This window comes from Somniosus microcephalus, chromosome 2 (genome assembly GCF_052327205.1).
Source record: "Somniosus microcephalus isolate GS21.2 chromosome 2, FLI_Smic_1.0, whole genome shotgun sequence".
In the NCBI taxonomy this organism is placed as follows: Eukaryota; Metazoa; Chordata; class Chondrichthyes; order Squaliformes; family Somniosidae; genus Somniosus; species Somniosus microcephalus.
In genome coordinates, this window is record NC_140988.1 from 25745899 (window position 1) to 25771230 (window position 25332).

The 25332-nt window shown below is 42.7% G+C and overlaps 1 protein-coding gene across 7 annotated transcripts in view; it reads left to right on the plus strand.

The window, feature by feature from the left end:
• The window catches only part of hook3 (hook microtubule-tethering protein 3), a 127473-nt gene that overhangs the window by 52796 nt on the left and 49345 nt on the right, over positions 1–25332 (plus strand). For 6 of the 7 annotated variants that reach the window (XR_015080978.1, XM_086007766.1, XM_086007748.1 and 3 more), the window contains exons 8-12: positions 1739–1822; positions 6759–6821; positions 14216–14379; positions 23268–23408; positions 24859–25060. Coding sequence is in view for 6 of the 7 variants with exons in the window: in XM_086007766.1 (XP_085863892.1) it covers positions 1739–1822; positions 6759–6821; positions 14216–14379; positions 23268–23408; positions 24859–25060 (654 nt within the window). In the remaining variant the exon portion in view is untranslated. The remainder of the gene's footprint in view (positions 1–1738; positions 1823–6758; positions 6822–14215; positions 14380–23267; positions 23409–24858; positions 25061–25332) is intronic. The other variant, XM_086007773.1, reaches the window with a different exon arrangement.

Genomic DNA, 25332 nt, shown 5'->3' on the forward strand with positions numbered 1-25332 from the left:
GTACTCCAGATGGAGTCTGACCAAGGATCTGTACAACTGAAGCAGCATTTGCTCACTTTTGAATTCCAATATTTGAGATACTAGCCAACCTTCCATTAGCTTTTTTGATTACTTTACATCTATGCACTAGCTTTTAATGATTTTTGTACATGGACACCTAAATCCCTTTGCTCCTCCACAGCTCCTAGTCTCCCACCATTAAGAAAATATTCCGAATTGTCTTTCACGACAAAAACAAAACTCCAATTTTCAGATGATACTACACTGGCCGTGATTGCAAACAACTTGGAACGGACTGATCAAATATAGAAGGAGTTGGATAGGTTGCGTGACAAGTCCAAGATATTATCTGAGGCGGACACATGCCAAGTCCTGAGATGGGAAATGATAATAAACGGAGGCGATATGAGCTATATTACTGCAGCTATTAGCAAAATGTCTAGCAGCAGAAAAAAGACCAAATCGAATCTTGGGTTGTATAACCTGAAGGGTAGAGCACGAATCTCTGAAATGATTGGGTTTTTACAGAGCCCTGGTCCAGCCCACCCGAAGTACTGTGTATAATTCTGGCCATTGAGAAATGGTCTCCATGCATTGTGGAAGGTGCAATGATGTGTAAATTGATAACTGGGACTAGGCACGTGAGTCATGAGGAGAAGCTGCAGAAGCTGGAAATGTTTATACTTGGAGAAGAGAAGGCTTTGGGGTGAGCTTAAATACAAATATTCTAAATCCTGAAGAGCGTCGACAACATTAACGTCCATATGTTTAACATAGTCAACGATTCTTCAGTAAGAGGACGTAGCCCCAAATTTAGAAGAGGGAGAGTGAAAAGACTGTTTAACTAATTTACGCAGAGGGTGGTGAATGTACAAAATGGATTGGTAAGGAAGGCATTGAGGCCAGATCGCATTAGCGAATTCAAAAGAGAGGTGGATAAATACCTGGAGATAGATAAGTATGAGAAGCATCGTGGGATATTATACTTCCGAAACGCTGGACTGGCCAGATGGAGCGCAGTGTCTTTTCCCACCAATGAATAACCAGCACAAAAGCAACCAGGCAAATCCCTTAAAAAAAAAAAAAAAAAAAAAAAATCTCCTTTTAGTGGCCACTTAAATCACCATTTACCCTAAAATCAAAATTGATACATTACTAAACACAATTTAATTCTGAAATAAAATCGCTAAACTTCTAATCCCAAATTGCAAATTACTCCAACTTTACCATGCATGACCTTCCCCTCCCTTGGGCCTCAGCCAAGTGTCAGTCTTGTGTACTGAGTACTCTCTCCTCCTGAGTCAGAAGATTGTGGGTTCAAGTTCCAATCCAGAGACTTGAGTACATAATCTAGGCTGATAACCTCAGTGCTGTACTGAGGGAGTTGACGTCGGAGGTGACGTCTTTTGGATGCCCTCTCAGTTGGACATAAAAGATCCCGTGGTACTATTCGAAGAAGAGCCGATGTGTTCCCTCGGGTGTCTTGGGCAATATTTATCCCTCAACCAATCGCTAAAGCAGATTATCTAGCCATTATCATTGCTTTCTTTCATTCCAGCAGTTGATGAGCCTGAGGCCCAAAAGAGGGGAAGTTCATGCATGGAAAAGTTGTTAGAGGGATTTTTAATATTTTTCAAGCATACAGAAACTCATGGGTGCATCACCTGTGCATGCATGCTATCAATCTTCTCCGTCATGGTGTTTAAACAAGACCTTTTTCATTTGTATTCTTTCCTAGTTGAAGAAAACCACTGAAGAGCTAAATGAAGCTTTGGCTGCCAAGGAGGAGATTTCACAAAGATGCCATGAACTGGATATGCAGGTACGTTTGCATCATTCAGTCAATCTTCTAATTTGACTTTGCTTCAGAGTTGTTAGTTTCTTAAATGGACTGGCTTTATGAGACCTGTTTTAACATTGTATCTAAGTAACCACTTAGTTCTCGAGGACTGCAGCAGTTCAAGAAGGCGGCCCACCACAACTTTCTCAGGGCAACTAGGGGTGGGCAATAATGTCACCTACTTCCTGAGAACAAAGTTTAAAAAAAGAAACTATCTTCAGTGTAGTGACCTAGAGTGGTGTTTATAATTTTACAAATACTATCTGGATTTAACACTTAACGACAATGGATGGTGCTCTAAGCTTGCTTGAAAGTATAGGCCGTCAGCAGGCCATTGCCAAGCTTTGCACTATTTTGGTTTCTTGTGCTCCGAGGGGTTTACTGAATGAGACGTTGATAGCGTTTTTGCTGAAAGAAGATAAAGGAGTTGGTTTGGCTTTAGTAGGATTTCAGTGCTGAGGTAGCAAGAGCAAGCTAGTAATTGAGAGTTTTTTCTGATTGATTGAGTCCAAAGTTGCACAGAAGTTAAGATCATAGAGTGGCAGGATTAGGAGCTAGGCTAGTGATATGTGTGTCATACCTGTTGTGAGAATTCTGGATCTGCAAAGTATTCAGGTGAAGTACCTATGTATTAAGTATCAGAAAGTTGCTTGAGCAGGCCACATTCCACAAGATATGAGACTTTAAAGCCGTAGAGATGATATAACATGGGTGAACCCGACTGATGTTAGGGATGGAACACTAGTTACTGTTTTATATTCTCTCCCCTCTGAGTGAGGAAAGAGGTTAGGAGAAATTTCTTTACAGAGAGGATTGTTGGAGTGTGGAATGCTTTGTCATAAGGAATGGCTAAGACAAAGGCAGAGATAACTATCTTTTAAAGGAAAATTGGATAGAGGAGTGGAGTGGGAAGATAGGCGGTGGATAGAACTATAGAAGTTTATAGAACAGAAGAAGGCCATTTAGCTCATTGTGTCGTTCAATGCAGGAAAATATAACAGTGCATTTTGAGAAAAAAGCATTGTGCTAGAAAATATACCCTAAATGGTGCGATCCTTAACTGAGTGGAAGATGAGTGATTAAGAGTAGTGATAAATACATCTGTAAAGGTGGGAGAGTACAGACGGAAAAGGCCACAAGTGAAAGAGACTTTTGGATTTTATGCTCCTGGGCATTGAATATAAAAGAAGGAAATGATGTTGCGTACGTACGAGATGTTGGTTAGTTCATATTTGGAGTACTGCACACAGTTCTGCGCATCCTATTATTGGAAGGGTATCAGAGCCACGGAAGAAGTACAGCGAAGGTTGATTGGAATGATGAAAGGAATTAGAAATTAAAGTTATGGGAAAAGGCTTCAAAAATGGGCACCTTTTTCACAGAGGTTAAATGTGCATTTAATGGAGGGTTTCAAGATTATTAAAAATTTTGAGAGTTGAAGATTGTTTCCACAGTTTGGCAAATCAGTAATAAAATTTCATAGATCAGGATTATCACTGGAAGAACAAGAAGGGGAAGTTACAAGAATTTTTTTTCACATTGGGTTATTAGTGGAGGGGATGCCTTATCACAAGTAGGTATTGAGGCAGAGACTGCAAATAATTTAGCAGGGAAGTTAATAGGTATTTGAAAAGGAAGAATATAAAAGGAAATATGGAGAGAAGAGGCAATTGTGATTAGAGTAGACAGCTCCAGATGCTGCCTCCTAAGGCACCTGGGCTAATACAGGAAATGTGGTTTAAGTATGAACCCATTCTTGAACTGGAAAAATAGAACCTCTTCATTTTTGTTGTTGTTTAGTATTCATCAAGGTGAACAATGTCTATGCATGAGAATGGAAGCTTCGGCTTTCAAAGTTTGCATTGACCACTTTCAAGTTAGGTAGTACACTGAAGAGATGCAGAATAAAGTTGTCTCTTCTCTGCCCCAAATGCCGCCTTAGCTCCTAACTTCATGAACAGCACCTTGTTATTAGAGTGTGTGGCATTTCTATTTTGCATCCTAACCACTTCTTATGCACTGAATGAGCGAGGTTGTCTTTTGCCAAATTATGGGCTGTGCTATGCAGTGGACTTGTGTGTGCTAAATCCAGATTGAGCATGGTCAAACTCATTTTATACAGGATTCTTGCAGTCAGCAAAAAGAGGAGAAACTTTTACTATCGGTTTGGGCTAGACCTAAACTAGGGTCTTAAAAGTGAATGTGCCACTAAGTCCCTTTGACCCTCGGAGTGAAGGGGAGATGGGAAGAAAAAGTGGAAAGAATGGAGACATAACTATGGATTTGTACATGCTGACCTTCGATAACTTACAGCTGGACAATATCGTCCTTGGTGATAGTTAACAAACACCTTTGCTGTAAGGAAACTTCAAACAAAATGTGAATGATGAATGGCGCCCATGGAGTCTATTTTGTTTCTCCTCTCCTTGCTGCCCCTTTTCATTCTTTTGTCTTTTTTTCCCTTTTTTCCCCATGTCACAGCTGAATGAAGTTTAGTTGAGCATACTAGAGGACTCTTGTACGATGTCACAGGTTGCCATTCTTTGGCTCCGGTCTACTGCCAGGAAGTTAATTGCATTAACACCTTTTAGATTGGATGTCAAGAATGTGCATTTGCACATTTTCTGAACTAATCTGTCCCATAATATTTCAAGATCACATTGGCCTAACAGTGAGATTTGTCTTTCACATGAACGATACTGTGGAGGAGGTAAATCCTGAATTAGTTAAAAGTGAGAGAAAAGATATTATGATAAGTAAATGGAAAGTATTGGAGATGTTAGTTAAGCTAAAGAACGACAGGGTTCCATGACCTTATAGGATACATCCGAGGATCCTGGGGGAAATGGGGGAAGAAATTGTGTAGTCCCTACAAGCTAATTCCACGATGCTATTGAGTGGCTAGGTGCCACAGGACTGGAGATTGGCCAATGTAATGCACATTTTCAAAAAGGAAGCCACAGCTAACCTGGGTAATTGCAGGCCAATTAATTTAGCATATGTGGTAGAGAAAATTTTGAAAATGACTAAATATCTAGCTGAAGAGAAAATAATTAAAAGCATCCTATATGGGTTTCAGAAAGGAAAATCGTGCTTCTCAAACCTGATAGAGTTCTTTGAGGAAGTGACAGATATGGTGGATGGGGGAAATGCAGTTCATGTGCTGTACATAGAGTTTCAGAAATCCTTTGACAAAGTATCACACAGGAAACTATTGGAGAAGATTGAGGGGTATGGAATTAGAAGGAGGGTAGCAAATTTGATTGAAAACTGGTTAGGAAACAGAGTAGGAGTTGAGGGCAGTTTCTCCGAATAGTTGGACGAGGGTCCCACAGGGTTTTGCTCTGGGATCACTTCTGTTAACTGTGTACATCGATGATTTGGATATTGGGCTAGAATGGTGTCCCGATTTGTAGACAGTACTGAAAGGTGAGCCATAGTAAATAATTTTGAGGACCAAAAGAAGGTGCAAGGAGATATTAATAAGATGGTGGAATGAGCCAAAAATCCCAGAAAATCAATCCGTAAATGTGAGGTGGTGCATTTTGGATTTTAAAATAACAAAGTAATACTTTATGGCAACAGACAATGTTCCCCACCTAAGGTGCGCGGCCGTGCATCAATCACAAGGTCCCGCGCAGTCCGCTTGCGAGTTGCTGCCGCTGGAAGAAATACTGCGCATGCATGGCTGCGCAGCAAATTTAAAGGGCCTACGCAGGAAAAGAAAAATTAGAGGGAACATTGACAGCAGGCATAGAATATAAAAGATGAGATGCAATGGTGAATCTCTAAAACCTGACTAAGACCTCAGTTGGACTACTGTGTGCTGTTTTGTGTTCCATGCTATTAGAAGGATGTTGAGGCAATAGAGAGGGTACAGTGTAGATTCACCTAGCATGTTGCTTGGTATGAGGAAATAAAGTACAAAGGTGAATTTGGAAAAATAGATAGAAAGTGCCTATTTCCAGTGATGGAAAGGTCTAGAATGAGGTGACATCGATACACATATAAATAAAAGATTTAAGACAAAGAGCACAAAAAACTTTTTTTAATTAGAGGGCTGTGGGGTTGTGGAATACATTACCAGAGTTAGTGATTGAAGCAGAGACCACATTGACATTTTAAGACTAGGTTAGATAGGTGGGGGAACAAAAAGTGAGTAAAGGATGTGGGAACAGGGCAAGCACATGGGATTAGGACTACTGCTAAACACCAACACAGACTATTTGGGTCGAAAAGTCTATTTCCGTGCTGTAACTTCTATGTAATTCTGCATGATGGTTTGAAAAATAAATGTGGAAACATTTCTTGCAGAGGATTATCTTGGGTCTCACTGTGATAGCCATTTGTATCCCAACAATTGTTTGACAAACGTATTTTTATATCCAGTAATTTACTGACCTCCAGTTTTCACTGTATAGTGTAGTTTTCTGTAATCTGCTTGGGAAAAATTCTAGTATTACTGTAGCCAGTGAAGTAATGTATCTTGTCTCAACATTACTTTTGATATCATTGCAAGGTTATCCACACTTACTTTTCTCAGTATATCTGTTACTTAACTTAATTAGAAAATGTAATTTTATAAAGAACTATGGATCTTTATTATAAAGCATAGTAAATAGCTGTGTGAGTTTAAGGCAATCTGCAAGTTCAGATGACATTTATAAACTAAGCTTCCTCCTTGTATTTCTCCTTTGAACAGCACAACTGCAGATACAATGATGCTTTCTTATTGAAGTGCATAATGACAAAGGGAGCTTTCACATAACTCTAATTTTCCTTGATTTCAGCAAGGTTTGGATGCTATGTCCCTAAATAGTCTGTCATGTATGGTTTTACTTGTATTGCTCATTTTTCCTTTTCTGTGTCCTGTTTGAGAATAAATTTTAACATCCTTCAAATTTGCCTTGCTTTGAAGGCATACCTTTCTCGAGATGTGATTGCTAGACTGAGATTAGAGTGCCTTGAACTAGAAGAAAGGGTAAATCTATTCTTTATCTTTTCAACTTGTAGCATGCAGCTGGAGCAATGTATTAATACCATCCTTATGGGATCACTAACTAATACTGCTTTGGTTGTCTGTTGTGTTTGCATTTTATCTTTCTCAACTATTGGATGTGGCTTTTAACAGTTGACAGCAGCTTAAAAGAATATAGCTGCATAGAATCATAAGGAGGCGGGGAGGGTGTGGGGGAAACCCGGCAAGGCTGGGACGAGGAGGTCCTGCTGAATTTAATGGTAGAACCTCATTATAATTTTTTCCTTCCATCTCTCACCCGGCAGCCAGCCAAATTGGCAGACAGGTAAACCAGCGGCAGGAGCCCACAACCAGGGACCGTCCCCACCGGGGGAGGGAGGTAGGTAGAGATCAGGGCTTGGAAGGTCAACCATCGAAGAGGGGTGGTAAAGATCGGGGCTTGGGTGGCTTGCCTTCGCAGGGGGGAGGGAGGTAGAGGCCAGGGCTTGGGAGATCGGCCATCTTAGGGGGGAGGGCGCTTAGATTGTGACTTTGGCGGTTGGCCCTCTTAGGAGGGAGGGCACCAGACATTGGAGTTTAGGTGGTCGGCCATCGCGGGAGGGAGGGAGGTAGGTAGAGATTGGGGCTTGGGTGGTTGACCTTCGTAGCAGGGAGGGAGGCAGCGATCCCGGCTTGAGGGGTCGGCCATTGCGGGAGGGAGAGAGGTAGAGATCGGGGATTGGGAAATCTGCTGTCGTGGGAGAGAGAGGTAGAGATCGGGACTTGAGAGGTTGGCTATCGTGGGAGGGAGGGTGCTAGAGACCGGGGCTTGGGTGGTCGGCCATTGTGGGAGGGAGGGAGGTAGAGATCGGGAGTTGGGAGGTCGGCCATCACGAGAAGTTGGGAGCTAGAGATTGGGGGTGCAGGGAAGGTCGGCGATCATGGGAGGGAGAGAGAGCAACCACGATTGGCAGAAGGGAGGATGAAGGCTTCTTTAAAGGGCCGGGGGAGCATTCCCCAGGGACGCTTGCATGACAAACTTGCCATTGTAAAAACGGCAATGGGGCACGTATGTGGCGGGTTGGGGAGGCGTTCCCCGATTTTTAATTTTTAACTCTTCACACCCCTCCCCCCCCCCCCCGGGACCCTCTCCCATCCGGCCAAGGAGGGATAATATCGAGGCCATAGTTTTACAGCACAGAAGGAGGCATTTTGGCCCATGGTGCCTCTCGGCTTTCTGAAAGGGTAATACACAGTCCCATTTCCCAACCTTTTTCCCATGTCAGAAATTACAAAATATATAAGTGGGCAGAGCAATGGCAGATTAAATTTAATATAGTTCAGAATAAATTACTGCGCCTAGGAAGGAAAAATGAAGTTGAAAGAGCAGCAATCAATAGAATGTTGAACTATATAGTCAGAACAGTGGAATATGTTGGAGGAAGACCAGAACAACTTGCATTTGTATAGCACCTTTACATCCCAAGACAAAAATATGACACCGAGCCACATAGAAATATTAGGACAGGTGACCAAAAGCTTGGTCAAAGAGGTAGGTTTTACGGAGTGTCTTAAAGGAAGAGAGATATATAGATATTCAGAGAGGCTTAGGGAAGGAATTCCAGAGCTTAGTGGCTAGGCAGCTGAAGGCGCGACCGCCACCGGTGGGGCATTGTAAATCAGCGATGCACAAGAAGCCAGAATTGGAGGAGCGCAGAGTTCTTAGACTGTTGGAGGGCTAGAGGAGGTTACAGGGATAAGATGGGGTGAGGCCATGGAGGGATTTGAACATAGGATGCGAATTTTAAATTTGAGTCATTGCCGGACTGGGAGCCAATGTACGTCTGAGAGCATAGGGGTTCTGAGTGAGCGGGACTTGGTGCGAGTTAGGATACGGGCAGCAGGGTTTTGGATGAGCTCAGGTGTATGGAGAGACAATGAGGTGGAAGTAGGCGGTCTTTGTGATGACGAGGTCATTGGGTTGGAAACTCAACTCGGGGTCGCATAGAAGAGTCTGGTTCAGTCTCTGATGTTGGATAAGGAGGGAGATGCAATCGGTGGTGAGGGAACAAGAGTTCAGTTTTCAGTTTGTTGATTATGACTAAGACAAGTGATTTAGCATGGCAAAAATAAGCAACAATCGTACAAAACTATACAGTACAGTACAATGGGCTTTGGGACTGTGTTTGCTGTTGCTAAGTAGTGTCAGGAAAAGTCCATTGGGCCCAGTAAGCCCCCCTGCACAATCACTCTTAATTCAACACCACCTATCTTCTCCCACAATCCTTTCTCAACAGGAACCCATCTAATCTTCTGTGGCTAAACATACATATCCATCCCTTCAATAAATTCATCTTTTTTCTCATTCTGTGAACGGCAATAACTACGTTTTCAATAATTTTCCAAGCAAAATCAAATTGATCAACTCTGACAATGGCTTCTCTGCCGGTAAATGGTGCTTGGAAAAAAAACCTGAGATAGAATCCGGCAGAATAGAGTTCTACCCTAAATTTCGACCACTGGCACTGATCCGCCTGCACTCGACCCTTGATCCATGGGTGCTCAATCTCTTCTGCTTGTTGATTTCAATGTTCACCAGCAGTAGCTCTGCTTCCCCTCTTCTACTGATCATGTGAGTACCAAAGTCTATTTCTTCACTATCCTGAAGGCAAGTTGTTCAAGTCCAGTCTTGAGTGGTCCTTTCCTCACCTCCAATCCCAGCTCTTTTACTGTTTTTCTCTTTACCACTGGACTATTCCTTCACTCCGCCATTGGTGGCCATGCCTTCAGCTGTCTAGGCCCTAACCTCTGGAATTCCCTCCTTAAACCTCTCCTTTAAGACACTCCTTAAAACCTACCTCTTTGACCAAGCTTTTGATCACCTGTCCTAATGTCTACTTCTTTGGCTCAATGTCAATTTTTGTCTGATTATGCCCCTGCGATGCGCCTTGGGACAGTTACTACATTAAAGGTGCTATGTAAAGACAAGTTGTTGTTGTATGGTGTGAGATAGATACAAAATGTGAACAGTAAAATAGGAAATATGAAAAAAGACATGGCAAGAAGACAAAAGGAATTTAAGAAAATTGTGGACTGGAAATAGGGGTGATGGAGAATTTTTTTTAAAATACAGGAGACGGCAACAAGAGAGGAAGGAAATTTAAAAAAACTAACAAAGGAAGTGGTAACAGCAAAGGAAAGTGTTATGAATTCAGGTTCGCTGTAGGTATTTAATAGGTTCAGTGCTGTCTGTCGCTTCCTTAAGTAGTCTGGTTGCCTGCTTTTTCACAGAAGTTGACACCCACTCTGCTTGCAAGGTAGCGGGCCTAGGAATGTAACAATGAAAACCCCCTTGTCATCTCCATGCCTTAAGCACGTGTACTCCTTTAAACTCTCTGAAGCACCAAGTTAACAATAGGCAAGACATTGCTTAGTTCAGAACACGGAGTATGAAGAAATTTACTTGGTACAATCGGTACAGTATCTGTTTGCTATTGTATTAAAAAAAACGAAGAACAGACATTCCACTAGCACATTCAGGGATGCTAATCTTAACGCAATAAGGATGGGCTCTTTCTTTCTGACACCTGCCTGAACAACCTGGGCAAAGATTGCTTCCGCGCCCCCCCCCCCCCTCCAAACATACCCTGCAGCCTTTATGCTGCATTCGCAGGCTTTTGGTGTCTTGTGTGAATTTTTTAAATGCCCCTCATCAAAGACTAGCAGAGATCAAAGAAATTTGACAACACCAAGATGCTAGATGTCTCCTAAACGATCAGATATTATTAACAGATGGACCATTGTTTGAGAAATTTTGAAAACAACAGTCCACCCTTCATGTAAAATACCACTTGACTGCCATTGAATTGAGAACTCGGCATAAGACTTTCTTGAACAGCTAACCACTGTATCCAGCTTCAAATCAAAACGGATTTGAAGACCGCTCATGTTTCGGTCCTATTCGTGGAAAGAAATCACCACAGAATGCTGAACTGTGACAGTGGGGAATTTAAAAAAACATAAGAAATAACAATAGCAGAAGGAAATTTGGGGGTGGGGGGGCGGGGAAAGAATGTGGCAACCGGTTTCCTCACCTTGCAGCAGGCTGTTTTTTTGAGAGCTCAGTGTGCATTTGGCACACTCAATTCCCTGGTAACGGACTCGATTAGTCCATCAGTTGGGCTTCCTCATTTTGCTAAGCCTGTTGGCCAAGCATTTGCGGCTCATATTTTCTGGGGACGTTGTGGCCTGACATTATACGGCCTGACTGCCCAATGGGAACAATAATTTGTTTTTTGCAGCTACTGGAGATGCGACTGGACAGAAAAAATGTATTTAACGTAAGCAGACCTGAGGCTGAATGACAGCGGCAGAGGAGGCCTGAAAATGTAGCAGCTTATGGATGAGAAATGAGAGGTGGAGGCCCAATGGGGTGAAATGGGAATGTCCGAGCTAAGGGAAATCTGCAATGAGGCAATTTTTTCTTTTTAAGTATTCTAGCGTCACTGACATATTAATTGAAAAATCCTGTTAAAACAACATTGGTTTCACAAGAAAATGGTTACATAGCAATCTAATAGGTAGGTGTGAACACATTTATAACGGGAAATCCCATAGGGAGGTGTTTACATAGGAATTTTCAACAGAAGATATGATAGTGACAGAATTTAAAAGGATATTGGATTTCCCTTGGTGTTGCTCATGAATCACAGGATTTGCTGTTTTATAATAGGGGTGTCTATGCCATGTAAAGGTTAACATCAAGGCCAGTATTTGGCAGAACCTGTGCTTCCTAAAGTTTGTTGAACACAAAACTAAAGATCTAACAGATTAGTAATCATTAACCTCTTGCATGCATACACACAGTTTAAAAAAAAAAAAAAAAATTCAATATAAATTTTAACTGAATAATGTTTTTGAAATTTGTCCACTAGCTTTTCTTCAAATAATTTTGAAAAACTTTTGAGTAGAAACTAAAGAATAATATTTCATCACTATAGGTGATTGAATATTACTGATACATAGAAACATAGAAGATAGGAGCAGGAGTAGGCCATTCGGCCCCTCGAGCCTGCTCCGCCATTTAATGAGATCATGGCTGATCATCCAAATTCAGTACCCTGTCCCTGCTTTCTCCCCAAATCCCTTGATCCCTTTAGCCTTAAGAAATATATCTAACTCCTTCTTGAATATATTTAATGAATTGGCCTCAACTGCCTTCTGTGGTAGAGAATTCCACAGGTTCACCACTGGGTGAAAAAATTCCTCCTCATCTCAGTCCTAAATGGTTTACCCCTTATCCTTAGACTGGGAAATTAGGTACACTGCAAATTCTCAGACTGGACAATCCAAATTCAGCTTTTCAGCAAATTCGCAGCATTGCACAAAAATATCAAATTCAAGCCTGGGCTTTTGGGAGAGGCTGAAGCCTTAAGCGAAACCTTTAATAAAGGCATTAAAAGACACAAGACAATTCGCATATGTAATATTGTTGAATGTATTTATTTTGTTTAAAGTCTTATTATGGACATTAGAAATTTGAGTGACTGGAGGGAAAAAATGGTAATTTTTTCCAAAAAGCATTTTGAGTGATTTGCAGGAACCCAATGTCGAGATTGTGCAATCATTGCTGAGTTTACATAGATAAAAACACATTGTAAATGTGGATGTAAGAAGTTACAGTGGGGAAAAAGTGTAACAAGAAGTCAAGTATGTGCAGCTGTAAGATTTTGAATCTATTACCAGTTGACCCTGCATGAAATTGCAAATAGAGTTGAGACCAAATGTAGTTTTTTGGTCAAGTGTGGGGGGCGGGGGGTGGATGCTAAGAGAGAGATGAGGAACTGGAGGAACAATAACTTGCATTTATTTAGTGCCTTTAACATAGTTAAATGCCTCAAGGCGCTTCGCAGTAGCATAATCCAACAAAAATTGACACCAAGACAAAAGACGACGTTAGGTGGCCAAAAGCTTGGTCAAAGAGCTAGGTTTTAAGGAGTGCCTTAAAGAGAGGCGGAGAGCTTTAGGAAGGGAATTCCAGAACTTAGGGCTTAGACAGCTGAAGGCGGGGCGAAAGATGCACAAAAGGCCAGAATTGGAGGCACGCAGAGTTCTCGGATGGTTGTAGGGCTGGAGGAGGTTACAGAGATGGGGAGAGTCAAGGTCCTGGGGGGGATTTAAACACAAGGCACAAATGCAGTGAGAGCAGTGGAAGGGTGGGTAGTTTTACAAAACTGTACTGAAGTTCCCTCACTGATAATGCATGAAAACAGGCTTAGCAGACATCTGGAGAGTAACGTGCACTTGCTAATAAAAATATATACACTCACCTGCACACTCCGTTAAAAGGACTCAACGTTTCCAAAGTGGGGGGTGTGATATGACGCTGGGTTAGACACACTAAGGCACGCAGTCTCGGGACAAGTGGAGGCCTCCAGCAGGGCATCTAATTCACTGCTGGGTTGCCAAAGATAATTGCATGGAGTGACAGGACCACTTAGGGACTGTATTGGAGGCACTATTCCACATTTGGTGAGAGATTATGGTGTTAATTGCAAGCTAGGTATCAATAAGGTGTGAGTTCCTGACCAGGTATGAGAATAAAGCCCTTGAGAGGAAAACTGGGAGTCTGATTATCAGGGGAAAAATGCTGGTGGGAGAGCAAGATTTGGATGGGCCATGGGAAATTTATTTCAGCTTGGCAATTGCTTAATGAAAACATTATGACAAAATTAAAAACTTTCAGGTCCGGAAAAGAACTGAGTAGAAAAGGCACTCAACTCACCTTTACACACAATGTCTGCCACAACACAAAATGTCTGCCACAGAGGACTTTCAAGTGGTAGAAATGCTGCGGAGCCAGCCAGAGCATGGTAGTGCAAGCAGACACAAACCCATAATTTTAATGGAAAGGTTTTCAATGGAGAATTGGTGGCACTCTAAACTGGAAAATGCTACTAAGAGTGCCACTTACAGATGTCACTGGCAATAATAAGTGTGATGGGGATGTTGGCACAATTTACATCAAAGTACTTTAGCAATGTTGACAGGTGATTGGTGGCCGTGCCTTCAGCCACCTAGGCCCTAAGCTCTGGAATTCCCTCCCTAAACCTTTCCATCTCTTCACCTCTCCTCCTTTAAGACGTGCCTTGAACCGTACATCTTTGACCAAGCATTTAGTCACCTGTCCTAATCTTTTTTGGCTCAGTATCAATTTTTGTTATGTTGCGCTTCTGTGAAGCACTTTGGGACAATTTTCCTACATTAAAGGTGCTATATAAATGCAAGTTGTTGTTGATGTATCTATATTCTAATAATTGAGAAGTATTTTTGAAGGAAATACATAGTGGACCTTGGATTTTCTGTATTGTTTTTGTATCAAAGAGAAAAAAAATCATAGTTGCTATCATTTTAAACAGGTTGCAGCTCTACAAGAAGAAAAAGGCAGTTTATTAGTAGAAAATCAAGCTCTTATGGAGCGCCTCAACCAATCTGATTCGATCGAAGATCCCAACAGCCCAGCAGGACGTAGACACCTTCAACTACAAACCCAGTTGGAACAACTACAGGAAGAGACCTTCAGGTACTAATAACAAAATGTAATTGCTTTGCTAATATGTGAAGTGCCAGGTTTAGCAAGACAGCACGAGGCAAAATAAGTATTGCCGTACTTGAAATCATCTAACACAATTCCTAGAATGCAGCTTAAATACACTGTGTGGGGGGGGATTTTAACCGCTGCGTACGGGTGGACTTGGGGCAGTGTAAAAATGTTTTAATTCTCATACCCGACTCCAACCCGCCCACTTCTGGTTTTAACTGAGTCGGGTCAGGGGGCGGGAGATCAACCTCAGGAGGCAGGTCAGTCACTGAAACCTTTTAAGGAGGCTGTATGCCTACATTTTAATTTTAATTTTAATTTTTAACACATGGTGGCAGGGATACCCCATCTTTTCTTTGAGCCCCTTTCCTTTCTCCTCTTCTGTTCTCTTCCTGCTCCCCCCATCTCTCTTCCCACTCCCCATCTCCTCTCTTCTACTCCCCAGCTCCAACATTTACCATTCAAATCCATATGTAAACACTCCAATGGCAAACCCCTATCCAAACATTACTATTTTGCTGTTGCAGTTTGTTGATGAGAAAATCGAATCACTCATTTTTTTGGAAAAAAGATTCGACAGCTAATTTTACCTCAAACTAAAATTTCTAGGGCTCGAATTTCACAGGGCCGTGGAGGCTTGTGGGGTCTTAAAGTTGCAAAAAGTGGCGGGCGGGCCCAACCCCGCCTCCATGCAATTTTCAAGAAATCGTGTTTACTGCTCCCGTCTCCATCCTGCCTCCAAGAGGTGGGATAGGCCCTTAAGGCCCTTAACAAGCACTAAATTGCCTCTATTATCCCATTTTGAAAGGCCTTGGTGATGTTGACCCTTTTCTGACAGGAAGCACGCCTGCTCTGAAACGCGACGGTGAAACTTGGTGGGAGCACAATTGGATTGCTGACTATTAGCTGCAGCTCCACCATTAAATAGGATATTTGATCAGCCATCATTTGCAGGTGGCAGGACTTTGTTGTCTCAGGTCTGGGGGAACTTTTAGAAGGCATAACCACAGCTGTGGAAGTTTGGAGCCTGACACCCATCTTCAGTGTGACCTCCTGGGAAACCCCTCTTGCCACCTTCACTAAGCGCTTCCTCAACTGAGGCATATACAGGTAGACTATCCTTTATCCGAAAACCTCGGGACCAGCTGTGTTTCGGTTTTAGGAAAATTTCGGAAGGTGTGCGAAAACACTTCGGTTTTCAGAGGTAATTCGGTTTTCGGGAGTGCGGATAAAGGATACACTATCCCTTATCCGAAAATAACGACTATAAATACTGTAGTTACAGGGATAAATACTGTAGTACAGTTTATTTGTAAGGAAAACATTCAGTAAAACGTCAAACATGTACAGGTACAAACTAAGCTAAATACCTGTACATAAACATGCAATAAAGGTACATTACATCTGGCTTGAGGATCTTGGAGAAGATGGTACATCAGTGTTGTCATCATTGTCATCAGGTTGGAGTTGGACATCTGAAGATGGGCCAGGAACAGGATTCTCAAGTGATGAAGCAGCATTACATCTGGCTTGAGGATCTTGGAGAAGAGGGTACATCAGTGTTGGCATCATTGTCATCAGGTTGGAGTTGGACATCTGAAGATGGGCCAGGAACAGGATTCTCAAGTGATGAAGCATGACTACGACAGACGGCCTTTTTAAAGACTTCTTCCAGTGTCATCTGTCTCATTAACATTGGTTTCTGTCTAAGCAGTCTCTCTTTAATTGAGTAAACTTGCATAATCTCTTGCTCACTGATAAATGCACGTTTTTCAAGGCCAGCAATTAACTGATCACACATTGTCACCATATCGTCTATGGGGATTTTTTCACCTGTGTTCACAATGTCATCATCATCATCACTACTGTCCTCATGCTTGTCTTTATTTAACACCATTTCAGCAATTTCCCCATCACTCAATGAATTCACAACAGGTGCATCATTGTCAATGTTCAGCACTTCTTCGATGTCAGCTTCCTCTAACGTATTTACACTTTCGGATGATAAACCTTTGGCGTAAGTGAGGAGGTTTGATATCATCATCTTCTCCTGACTGACAGGAAATCCTTCAAACTCGTCATCTGCAGGTCCATCTTCATGAAACATCGTTGAAGGCCAAAGTCTGTGCCAAGCATTTGTTAATGTTGGTTTGCCAACATCGTTCCAAGCATTAGCAACTGCATAAATGGCATCCTTAACATTGAATTCTTTCAGGAAGCTTTGGATTCCTTCGCCTCTGTTGATTGCATCAAGCATAGAGTTCAAAAAAACGTCTTTATACTTGCTCTTCATGGAGCGTAAAATTCCTTGGTCACAAGGCTGTATTAAAGATGTCACATTCGGGGGAAAGTTAATGCCGAAAACATAACTTTTCACAAGAAGTTCAGGAGGGGGATGTGCGGAGCAGTTGTCCAGGAACAATAAAATTTTGCAGTTTTCTTCCAGTCCAACTTGCCTGCAATGAGCTCGTGTCGCTGGTACGAAGTGGTTATTGAACCAGTGAGAAAATATTCCTCTGGTTACCCATGCTTTCCTGCTCGCATAATAATGCACAGGTAAATTGCATACACCTTTCAAACATCTCGGATGTTGGCTTTTTCCAATCACTACCAACTTTAACTTGTGTGTGCCTGCAGCATTGGCACACCCAAGAACAGTCAACCTGTCCTTAGCATCCTTAAAACCTGCTGGTGCACTCTCATCAGCCGTTGCTAATGTTTTTCTAGGAACGTAGCGCCAGAACAGAGCTGTTTCATCAGCATTGTAAATTTGTTCAGGACCGAGGTTTTCATCCGATATTATTTTTGCAAACTCATCTATGTAATTTTCAGCTGCTTCATGATCAGCAGAAGCTTTTTCACCACAGATTTTCAGATATCTTATACCATGACGCTTCTTAAATTTATGCAGCCAACCTTCTGAATATTCACACTCAACTTCAATGTTCAGTTCTTCATGGTATATTCTAGCTTGCTTCATGACCATCAAACCAGTCAGTGGCACACGTTCACCTCTGCGTTGTCGAATCCACTCAATCAGCACACGGTCAAGATCTTCATTTTTTGCCCTATGCAATGTTTTCCTAATTTTCATTAGTTTATGGTCATCACTGTCAGTGTAAAATTTCAACAACTTGTCTTTCTGTTTCTTTAAGTCATATACGGTGGTACTTCCCACACCATATTCTTCAGTAAGATGTCGCACAGACACACCACGATCAAGCTTCTGCAATAACTCCACTTTCTGCGATATCGATAATGAGCAATGCTTCCTTCTCTGCTTCTCACTGTTACCCATTGGGGTATCTGCAGCTCTTTTTAGCATTTTCACAAATTGTTAAAAGCCAGCAAATATCTGAGAGCAGCAAATATCTAAGAGAGCAGCAAATAGCAGCAAATATCTAAGAGAGCAGCAAATATCACACAGAGCAGCATAACACCTGCGTGGGTCAAGCATCGGCAGCGTCGGGTCATGCTTTGCGCCACTTTCGGCTTTGAGGTTTTCTGGTTTCGGATGTGCGGATAAAGGATGGTACACTATCTCTTATCCGAAATTGGGTGGGGTTCGGCGGGGGTGGGGTATGGGTCGGGGTCGGGGGTGGGGGTCGGCGGGGGTCGTGGTCGTGCGCATTTCGGTTTGCAGAAGTCATGCTTTGCTCCACTTTCGGCTCTGAGGTTTTCTGGTTTCGGATGTGCGGATAAAGGCTGGTACACTTACGCTGAGCGATTTCGGTTTTCAGAAGTGCGGAAAAATGCTACACTATCCCTTATCCGGCTAGGCCTGTAAGTCGTGCGCCACTCTGGTCATGTCGTGTGCACGACTTACGCTGACCGAAAAAACCTTCGGTTTTTAGAGGGTTTCGGTTTTCGGAAGTCTGGATAAAGGGTAGTCTACCTGTACCAAGTAATCCTAAGCCCTCAATGTAGAAGTCCCATTAGCGAAATGACACACGCCACAACTGCAGCAGTAGCCATCAGATTTTTTATTTACAGTAACCATCTGATGGCTTTTTAACATTAAACATCAAATTTCACCCAAGTGACTACCCTTGTGACTATTTGTGCAGTATGTTTCTCTTAGCGTGCTCCTACGTGGTACTTCCCCTGTGGCTTCAGCAGATGTGGAGGCCCCTTGCTCACTTTCTTGCTGCTCCTGTCTCGATACCTTTGGTGGGTGTCCTCTGGGGTTGCGAACCTGTGAGGGCTTGCCAACAGTCTGCTGCTCCTGCGGCTGTGCAGGGGTTGAGACGCCGATCTCAGTTGGGTGTGGACTCTGGTGGGGCTCTGACTGAGGGCTCTGCAGTGGCATGGAAGTGTGAGCACTTGGAGAGGAGCCCCCACTTCCTTGATGTCTGCCACCAACTTCCCTCTCATGGGTCAGGTCCCCCTCAGCACTTGCAAGTGGCTTGAGAGCACCTTGCTGCACATCAGGGGGGCCATGGGGACCCGTATCTGCACTGGCAGTCCTACTCTGCAGAAGAAACTAGGCTTGTTGCAGACCTTGAATGCAGCAGCAGTGATGACGTCATCGGAGGCGAGTTTCAGACTGAAAAAACGAATTGGGCCATGGGTTCCCACACGCTGGAACTCAATTGCCCACTTAAGTTAAAATCGCTTCATTCTTCCGCATCGATTTAGAATCGGGTGGCTAACACGAAAAGTGGATTACACGACCCCAACCCGCCCCAGTAACAAAATCAAGCCCCTAGTGTCCGAAACAATGTTTGAAAAAAACCAATTGCATGTTTCAGAATAAAATGAACATGTGTGCATCCTGAGCATCTGGTTTGCAGAGTTTCCCAGCATACAATCTGTACAGCAGCATGAGTTGATGTCATCTCATCCTCTGAGGATTTGAGGGTTTTTTTTTAAAGAAGACTTTCAAACAAAACAGTGATTGATTGAATTTTCAAAGTTTTCTTCAGGCAAGTGATAACATTTATTATCTGATTTTCTGCTCACAGACTGACAGCACTTGTGATAGAACCAATAGCACTTTACAGCACAGAAGGAAGCCTCTTGTCCCATTGTGTCTGTACTGGCTCTTTGCTAGAGGAATCCAAATCTTATCCCATTGCCCTGCTCTCCCTCTAACCCCGTACCTGCCTCTGCTTCAAATATTTATCCAGGTTTCCTTTAAAAGATGGTCTCTGCCTTTGCCACTCCTTGTAGGAAGCATTCCATGCAGCCTCAACAACTGTCTGTGTAAAGAAGTTTCTCCTAACCTCTCTCTTCATTCTAGTGCTAATTTTAAAATGATGACTCCTTGCCTCTCACTCCCCAACCTAAAACACATGTAATTAGTTTCTTTGTTGATTTAGACAATCTTTGTTTTCTTTTCTATCTAGAATGTATTTGTCTTTTCACCACTCATGTCTACTTCTGTCAAATTCCAATTTAAAAAAATCTCTCCTGTGCCATTTTTGAGGCTTAAGATTTTGTTTTCCATATAAAAGCTTGGTAGCTCAACATCAACATTCTCGGCTTTTCAATGGAAGAAACCGTGCATGCGTGAAAATTTGAACAGGCCACGCAGCCAGTTAAAGGGACTGCGCACGAAAAAAAAATTAGAGGCAACATTGCTCAACAGTGAACATTTTTGGAAGATATTTTTTGATTGATTAAGTAATAGATTTTATAAGTTGGCTGTTGATATCCGCAAAGAGTGCATATCTGAAAATGCACACCTCCAGTCCGTGCTTTTCCATCTATTAATAGATCAAAAATCACAGGCTGCAGTTGTGCAATTTATTAATTTACTGTGTGCATGGAAAAAGAGAAATAGCTTAAATTGCACCTTTCACAGCCTCAGGACATCCCAAAGCACTTTACACCCAATGAAGTACCTTTTGAAGTGTTGTCAATGTAATGTAGGAAACACAGCAGCCAACTTGTGCACAGCAAGGTCCCACAAATAGCAACGAGATAATGACCAGATAATTTGTTTGTGATGTTGGTTGAGGGTAAATATTGGCTAGAACACCGGGAGAACTCCTCTGCTCTACTTCGAATCTTTTACACCCACTTGAGAGGGCAGACGGGGCCTCGGTTTAATGTCTCATCTGAAAGACAGCATCTTCAACAGCGTAGCACTCCCTCAGTACTGGACTGACGTGTCAGCCTAGATTTTGTGCTCGGGTCTCTGGAGTGGGGCTTAAACGCACAACCTTCTGACTCAGGCGAGAGTGCTACCACAGAGCCATGGCTGACCCCTAGGCCAGAATTTTGCCAGCGCTCGGAGTGCGGGTTTGGAGGCGGGTCCGTGTCAAAATCAAAAAGATTGACAGCAGGTCGGTAAACCTGTCTCCTTGTCAGTTTCCCAAGTGTCGGGTCTGTCATCCTTGAACAGACCCGACACCAAGCGGGGGGGTCAGCCAATTTAGATGCTTAAAAGCTTGTTAAAAGTTAGTTAAGCACCATTTTACCATGTACTTACCATTTTACCAGCTTTTCCACAAGTTTCCCGGAGCGCATGGAATCACGTCAGGTAAGTAGGTCGGGTGTTGTGTCAGCATGGAATGATTTACTAACCTGACAGCTGCAAATGGCCTATGAAAGCTCTCATTTCATAGGTCTTCACTTTCCAAGGTTATAAGCTGTTGTTTACTGCATTTAGAAGACAGATTGACCTTTATGCAGCTAGCAAGTGTTTGGAGCAAACTCTCTATCTGGTGTCACCTCATTGGAACAACCTCTCTCACCATTGACAGATCGCTTCTGTCATCTCAGCCTCACCTGCCATCTATTCCATCAGCATCGGTGCCCTTGAAAAAAATCTTACCTTGGTCCTCAGAACCCCAACATGATCAGCCCCAATACCAGCATCACCGGGCACACCAGCAGCACCAACATCCACACTAATCTTCTCCGCAATCAACCGATGCTGCACTGGACACACAGCATCATCACCTGTGCACATTGCTGCCCGGGACGCCAGCGATGGCCTCACCATGTCCCGATGATGCACCAGATTGGCACCATCCCACACCAGCACCATAAAGCATCCCTACAATGTCCAAGCCATTCCTTTCACACTTATCACCATTGGTGGGGGAGAACGTTATGTCTCGCCATTCACTGGAACTCACTAAAACACTTTCAAAGGTGCACATAAATCTGTCCAAGAAGGCAAAGTGGTGAAAATAAGGATTTCAGTGCTTGACAACACATTAACAGAAAGCTTACATGAACATTGGCTAAAACACCCAAGTGCCTACCCTTGAGTTAGTTGATATGATTGGACTAGGATGAGGGTGAGTGTGAGGGGTGGCTAGTGAGATGGGGAAGCGATAATATAGATAGAGGGGGATGGGTGGAGGTGTAAGGTAAGTTGGTGTGAGTAAGGATGTGCAGGAGTAGGGTAGTGAAGGCAGAGTGATAGGGATATGATGAGTGGCACAGCAGGATGATCTACTGTGATCATTGAAAGGTTTGTGCCACTGCAGCCAGGTCCTCCTGACAACATCCCTGCTTGTGTCCTCCTGTGCAATGTGCAACCAGGCTGCGTTGCTGTCCTAGGGAGGCCTCTTCCGTCCATTGGCTGAGAGTCTCTCCATAAGTATGTAGAGGAACACATGGGAGAGCCTGGGTGCAGCCGTGCACCTTTGAGCAGTGCTTGTCAGTGTTTACAGCTCCTCAGTGCTGTAGAACACTGACAGCACAACTGTCAAAATGAATGTGGACATGGTCCCTTTTAAGATAACGCCATCAGACCCGCTTCCTTTTAATTGGCCGGGAACCTCGCACGGTGGGCAAAATCACTTGGAGGAGGCGGGATGAAGACAGGAGCGGGGTTTGAGGCATCAGCCTACTGCGGCCGCACTGGACTCGCCACAACTGGTGAAATCGTGGCCCTAAAGTGCAGAAGCAAAAATATGACCCATAAATGCTTTAAGACAGGAATTATAAAGACTGGAACCACTGACAATGGCTAAATTGGGTGGAGTGAGGTGGAAGGAGGGCAGTAACCTGAGGGTGCAAAAAGGGGCTTTGGACAGGTCAGAAGAAAAGGTTAATGGGTGGAAGGGTGGCACTTAATGGTCTTAAAGGGGGGAATGGTATTTAGGCAGCTTCTCCTGCCTCACCACCTCCCCAAAAGGATACCACAGCATGCTTCCCTCCAGTATTGCCGGATCCAGGTAATTCCCCAATATTGCTAGACCAGTGCTCCGAAACACCTGCTCTGTCCTGCTGCACCCCAGGTCATGCTTCCTCAGACTCCCCCCTCTTAGATCCTGAGACCCCCTATCTAGTACTGCCAGACCCTAAGCTCCTTTTCTTAGTGCTTGCAGATCCTAAGACCATCCTCAATGCTGATAAGTCAGTGCCTCTGCTGATACTCCTTAATATAACAGCTCTGTTGTTGAAAAACAAAGCCACAACAGATCGGTCACCATTACCATGGCCAAACAGAGGTTATTGGAAACTAAGCAGCAATGGAAATTTTGACCATCTCCCTCCACACCCAACAGTGGGGACATTTGTAATGTCTCTATCCCCACCCTGGATGCAATTACCTAATTCAGCACAGACGAGAGATTGAACCTGGTACCTTGTGGTCTTTGAGGCTTATTACCATTGCCTGGTAAAAATGTATTCACCAAGCCATTGGGGAGGGGGACTTACACAGGTTCCATGCCTGGTACTGTCACTAGAAAGCAAAAGTGTTCCATTCCTCAATACTTAATATCCTTCAATTTAACAAGCACATGGAAACTCTGACAAAAAGAATATCTTTATTACTGACAAATGTCAGACATTTCAATTAATGATTTGTAGTAATGCTAATTTGTTACAGCATCCTAGATGGACTCAAATATTTGAAATTACTATTACATTAATGTTCAATTTATATATTTAATGAATTTCAGATTGGAAGCAGCAAAAGATGATTATCGGATTCGATGTGAGGAACTTGAGAAAGAACTCTTAGAACTACGACAGCAGAATGAGGAGCTTACAAGCCTTGCAGAGGAAGCCCAGTCTTTAAAGGATGAGATGGATGTCCTTAGGTAATTGAATTTTCTGAGTCCTCCTTCTCACTTCTTTGATTGGTCTGTCTATGTCCCTCTTACTTTTTCTAATAAATTCTTTAGCTCTTCAGTTGCCTTTAGTAGGAATCTCAATCCTCTGTATTTTTTTGTTTCCTTGTAGATTTTTCTTTTTTAAATGTTTCTTCTACCCTTTTGTAAGTTCTTCGGGATTTTTTTTATGTTAAAGGTACCTTTATAAATGGAAACTTGTTTATTAACCCTTTTGTTCTGGTCTTTTAAAAAGAATATTCTTTCTTTCTCAATCTTAAAACATATTCCATTTTCTTTTATTATTAGGTCTGGTTAATTTAACAGTAAATCCCTACAGTACAATGATTACTACTTCTCGGGTGCTCACCTAAATCCTCTGGTGGGTTGCTAAACACCAAATCCAACACCACCTCTACTCTAGTACAGGAAACTTTTTTATCCGGCACGGACGGGACCAATGTGGTGCCGGTTCATCAAAAATTCCAGATAACCGAACGCTATAGTAAAAGATACGGAGCTGAGAGCTCCGTATAAAGCAACAAACCCTGTTGCTTAGCAACAGCTTCAGAACAATGTCCACAAGTTGCAAGCGTCTCTGTAGCTTAGCAACAGCTGCAGCCGCACCCTTGCCTTCCTCCATTTGTTGCTGTGCAAGTAATAAAAGTTACCTGAACCGACTCCTGAATTTTGGCGGTTGACCGCCATTTCCAGTTATTTAGGTGCCGGTAAATCGAAAGTTTCCTGTAACTTGCTTGACATGTGAGAAAACAATCCGTGACTGCCCGTTTGCACTTTCACTTCTTCCATGAAGTTGTCTCGGAGCTGTTCATACAATGTCAGGATGTTGAAATCCCAATTAGCACATTCTAATATTCCATAACCCTTGTATACCTAAATAATCAGTGATACCACCAGGACCAGTTAATCATCTGGGTATCAGCGTATTTAAAGCTAATGTTTCTGTCTAATATTTATGTATATTTTGTTTTAAATAGATTAAGTAAGTAGATTATGATCAATGTTCCCTTTATGGGGGGATGCGTGGCCCCTTTAATGGGCTGCATGGCCCATTCAAAATACCGCGCATGCGTGGTTCCTCCTGTTTGAAAGCTGTGAGCCGACTGCAGGGGAGCTGCAGAGTGCTGCGTGGCCGCAAAGCTTAAAGGGAACATTGGTTATGATTATGTTCCACTTTGGTGGTTAACATCATTCTGTTGCCCCATATCATGTATCTGATGCTTTCACAACTTTTATTTGCTAGCCGTTTGAACAGCTAAATTGTATTTTACGTTATTTTGTATTTTAATAAACGGTTGTTAAATTAGGCAACATATGTGTCTAGGTGACTACATTTCAAAGGAATTAGTTTACTGTGAAGCATTTCGGTATGCCTTGAGGGCATGAATGATGCTATATAAGTGCAAGTTTTTTCTTCTAGGCATTCTTCTGATAAAGTGGGTAAATTGGAGGGCATGGTAGAGTCGTACAAAAAGAAGCTGGAGGATCTGGGTGACTTGCGTCGGCAGGTGAAGCTCCTTGAGGAAAAGAATACAATGTACATGCAGAACACGGTCAGTCTAGAGGAGGAGCTACGGAAAGCAAATGCTGCACGAGCACAACTGGAAACATACAAGCGACAGGTATGAAATTACAGAAGAACGTTGAAGGAATTTCTATTCTGAGCAAATATTTTTTTTTAATTACACACTAGACAAACAGATATGTCTGAAGTAGTACAGAACATTCAAAAGAGGTAGCATCCCTGACGGTCCAGATAGTATTGGTAGTAAAAAGTAAAATACTGCAATATAATACTGGAAATCTAAAACAAACAAACAGAAAAAGCTGTAAACAAACAACAGGTTAGTCAGTATTAGTGGAGAGAATAGACACGCAACATTTCAAGCTTGTT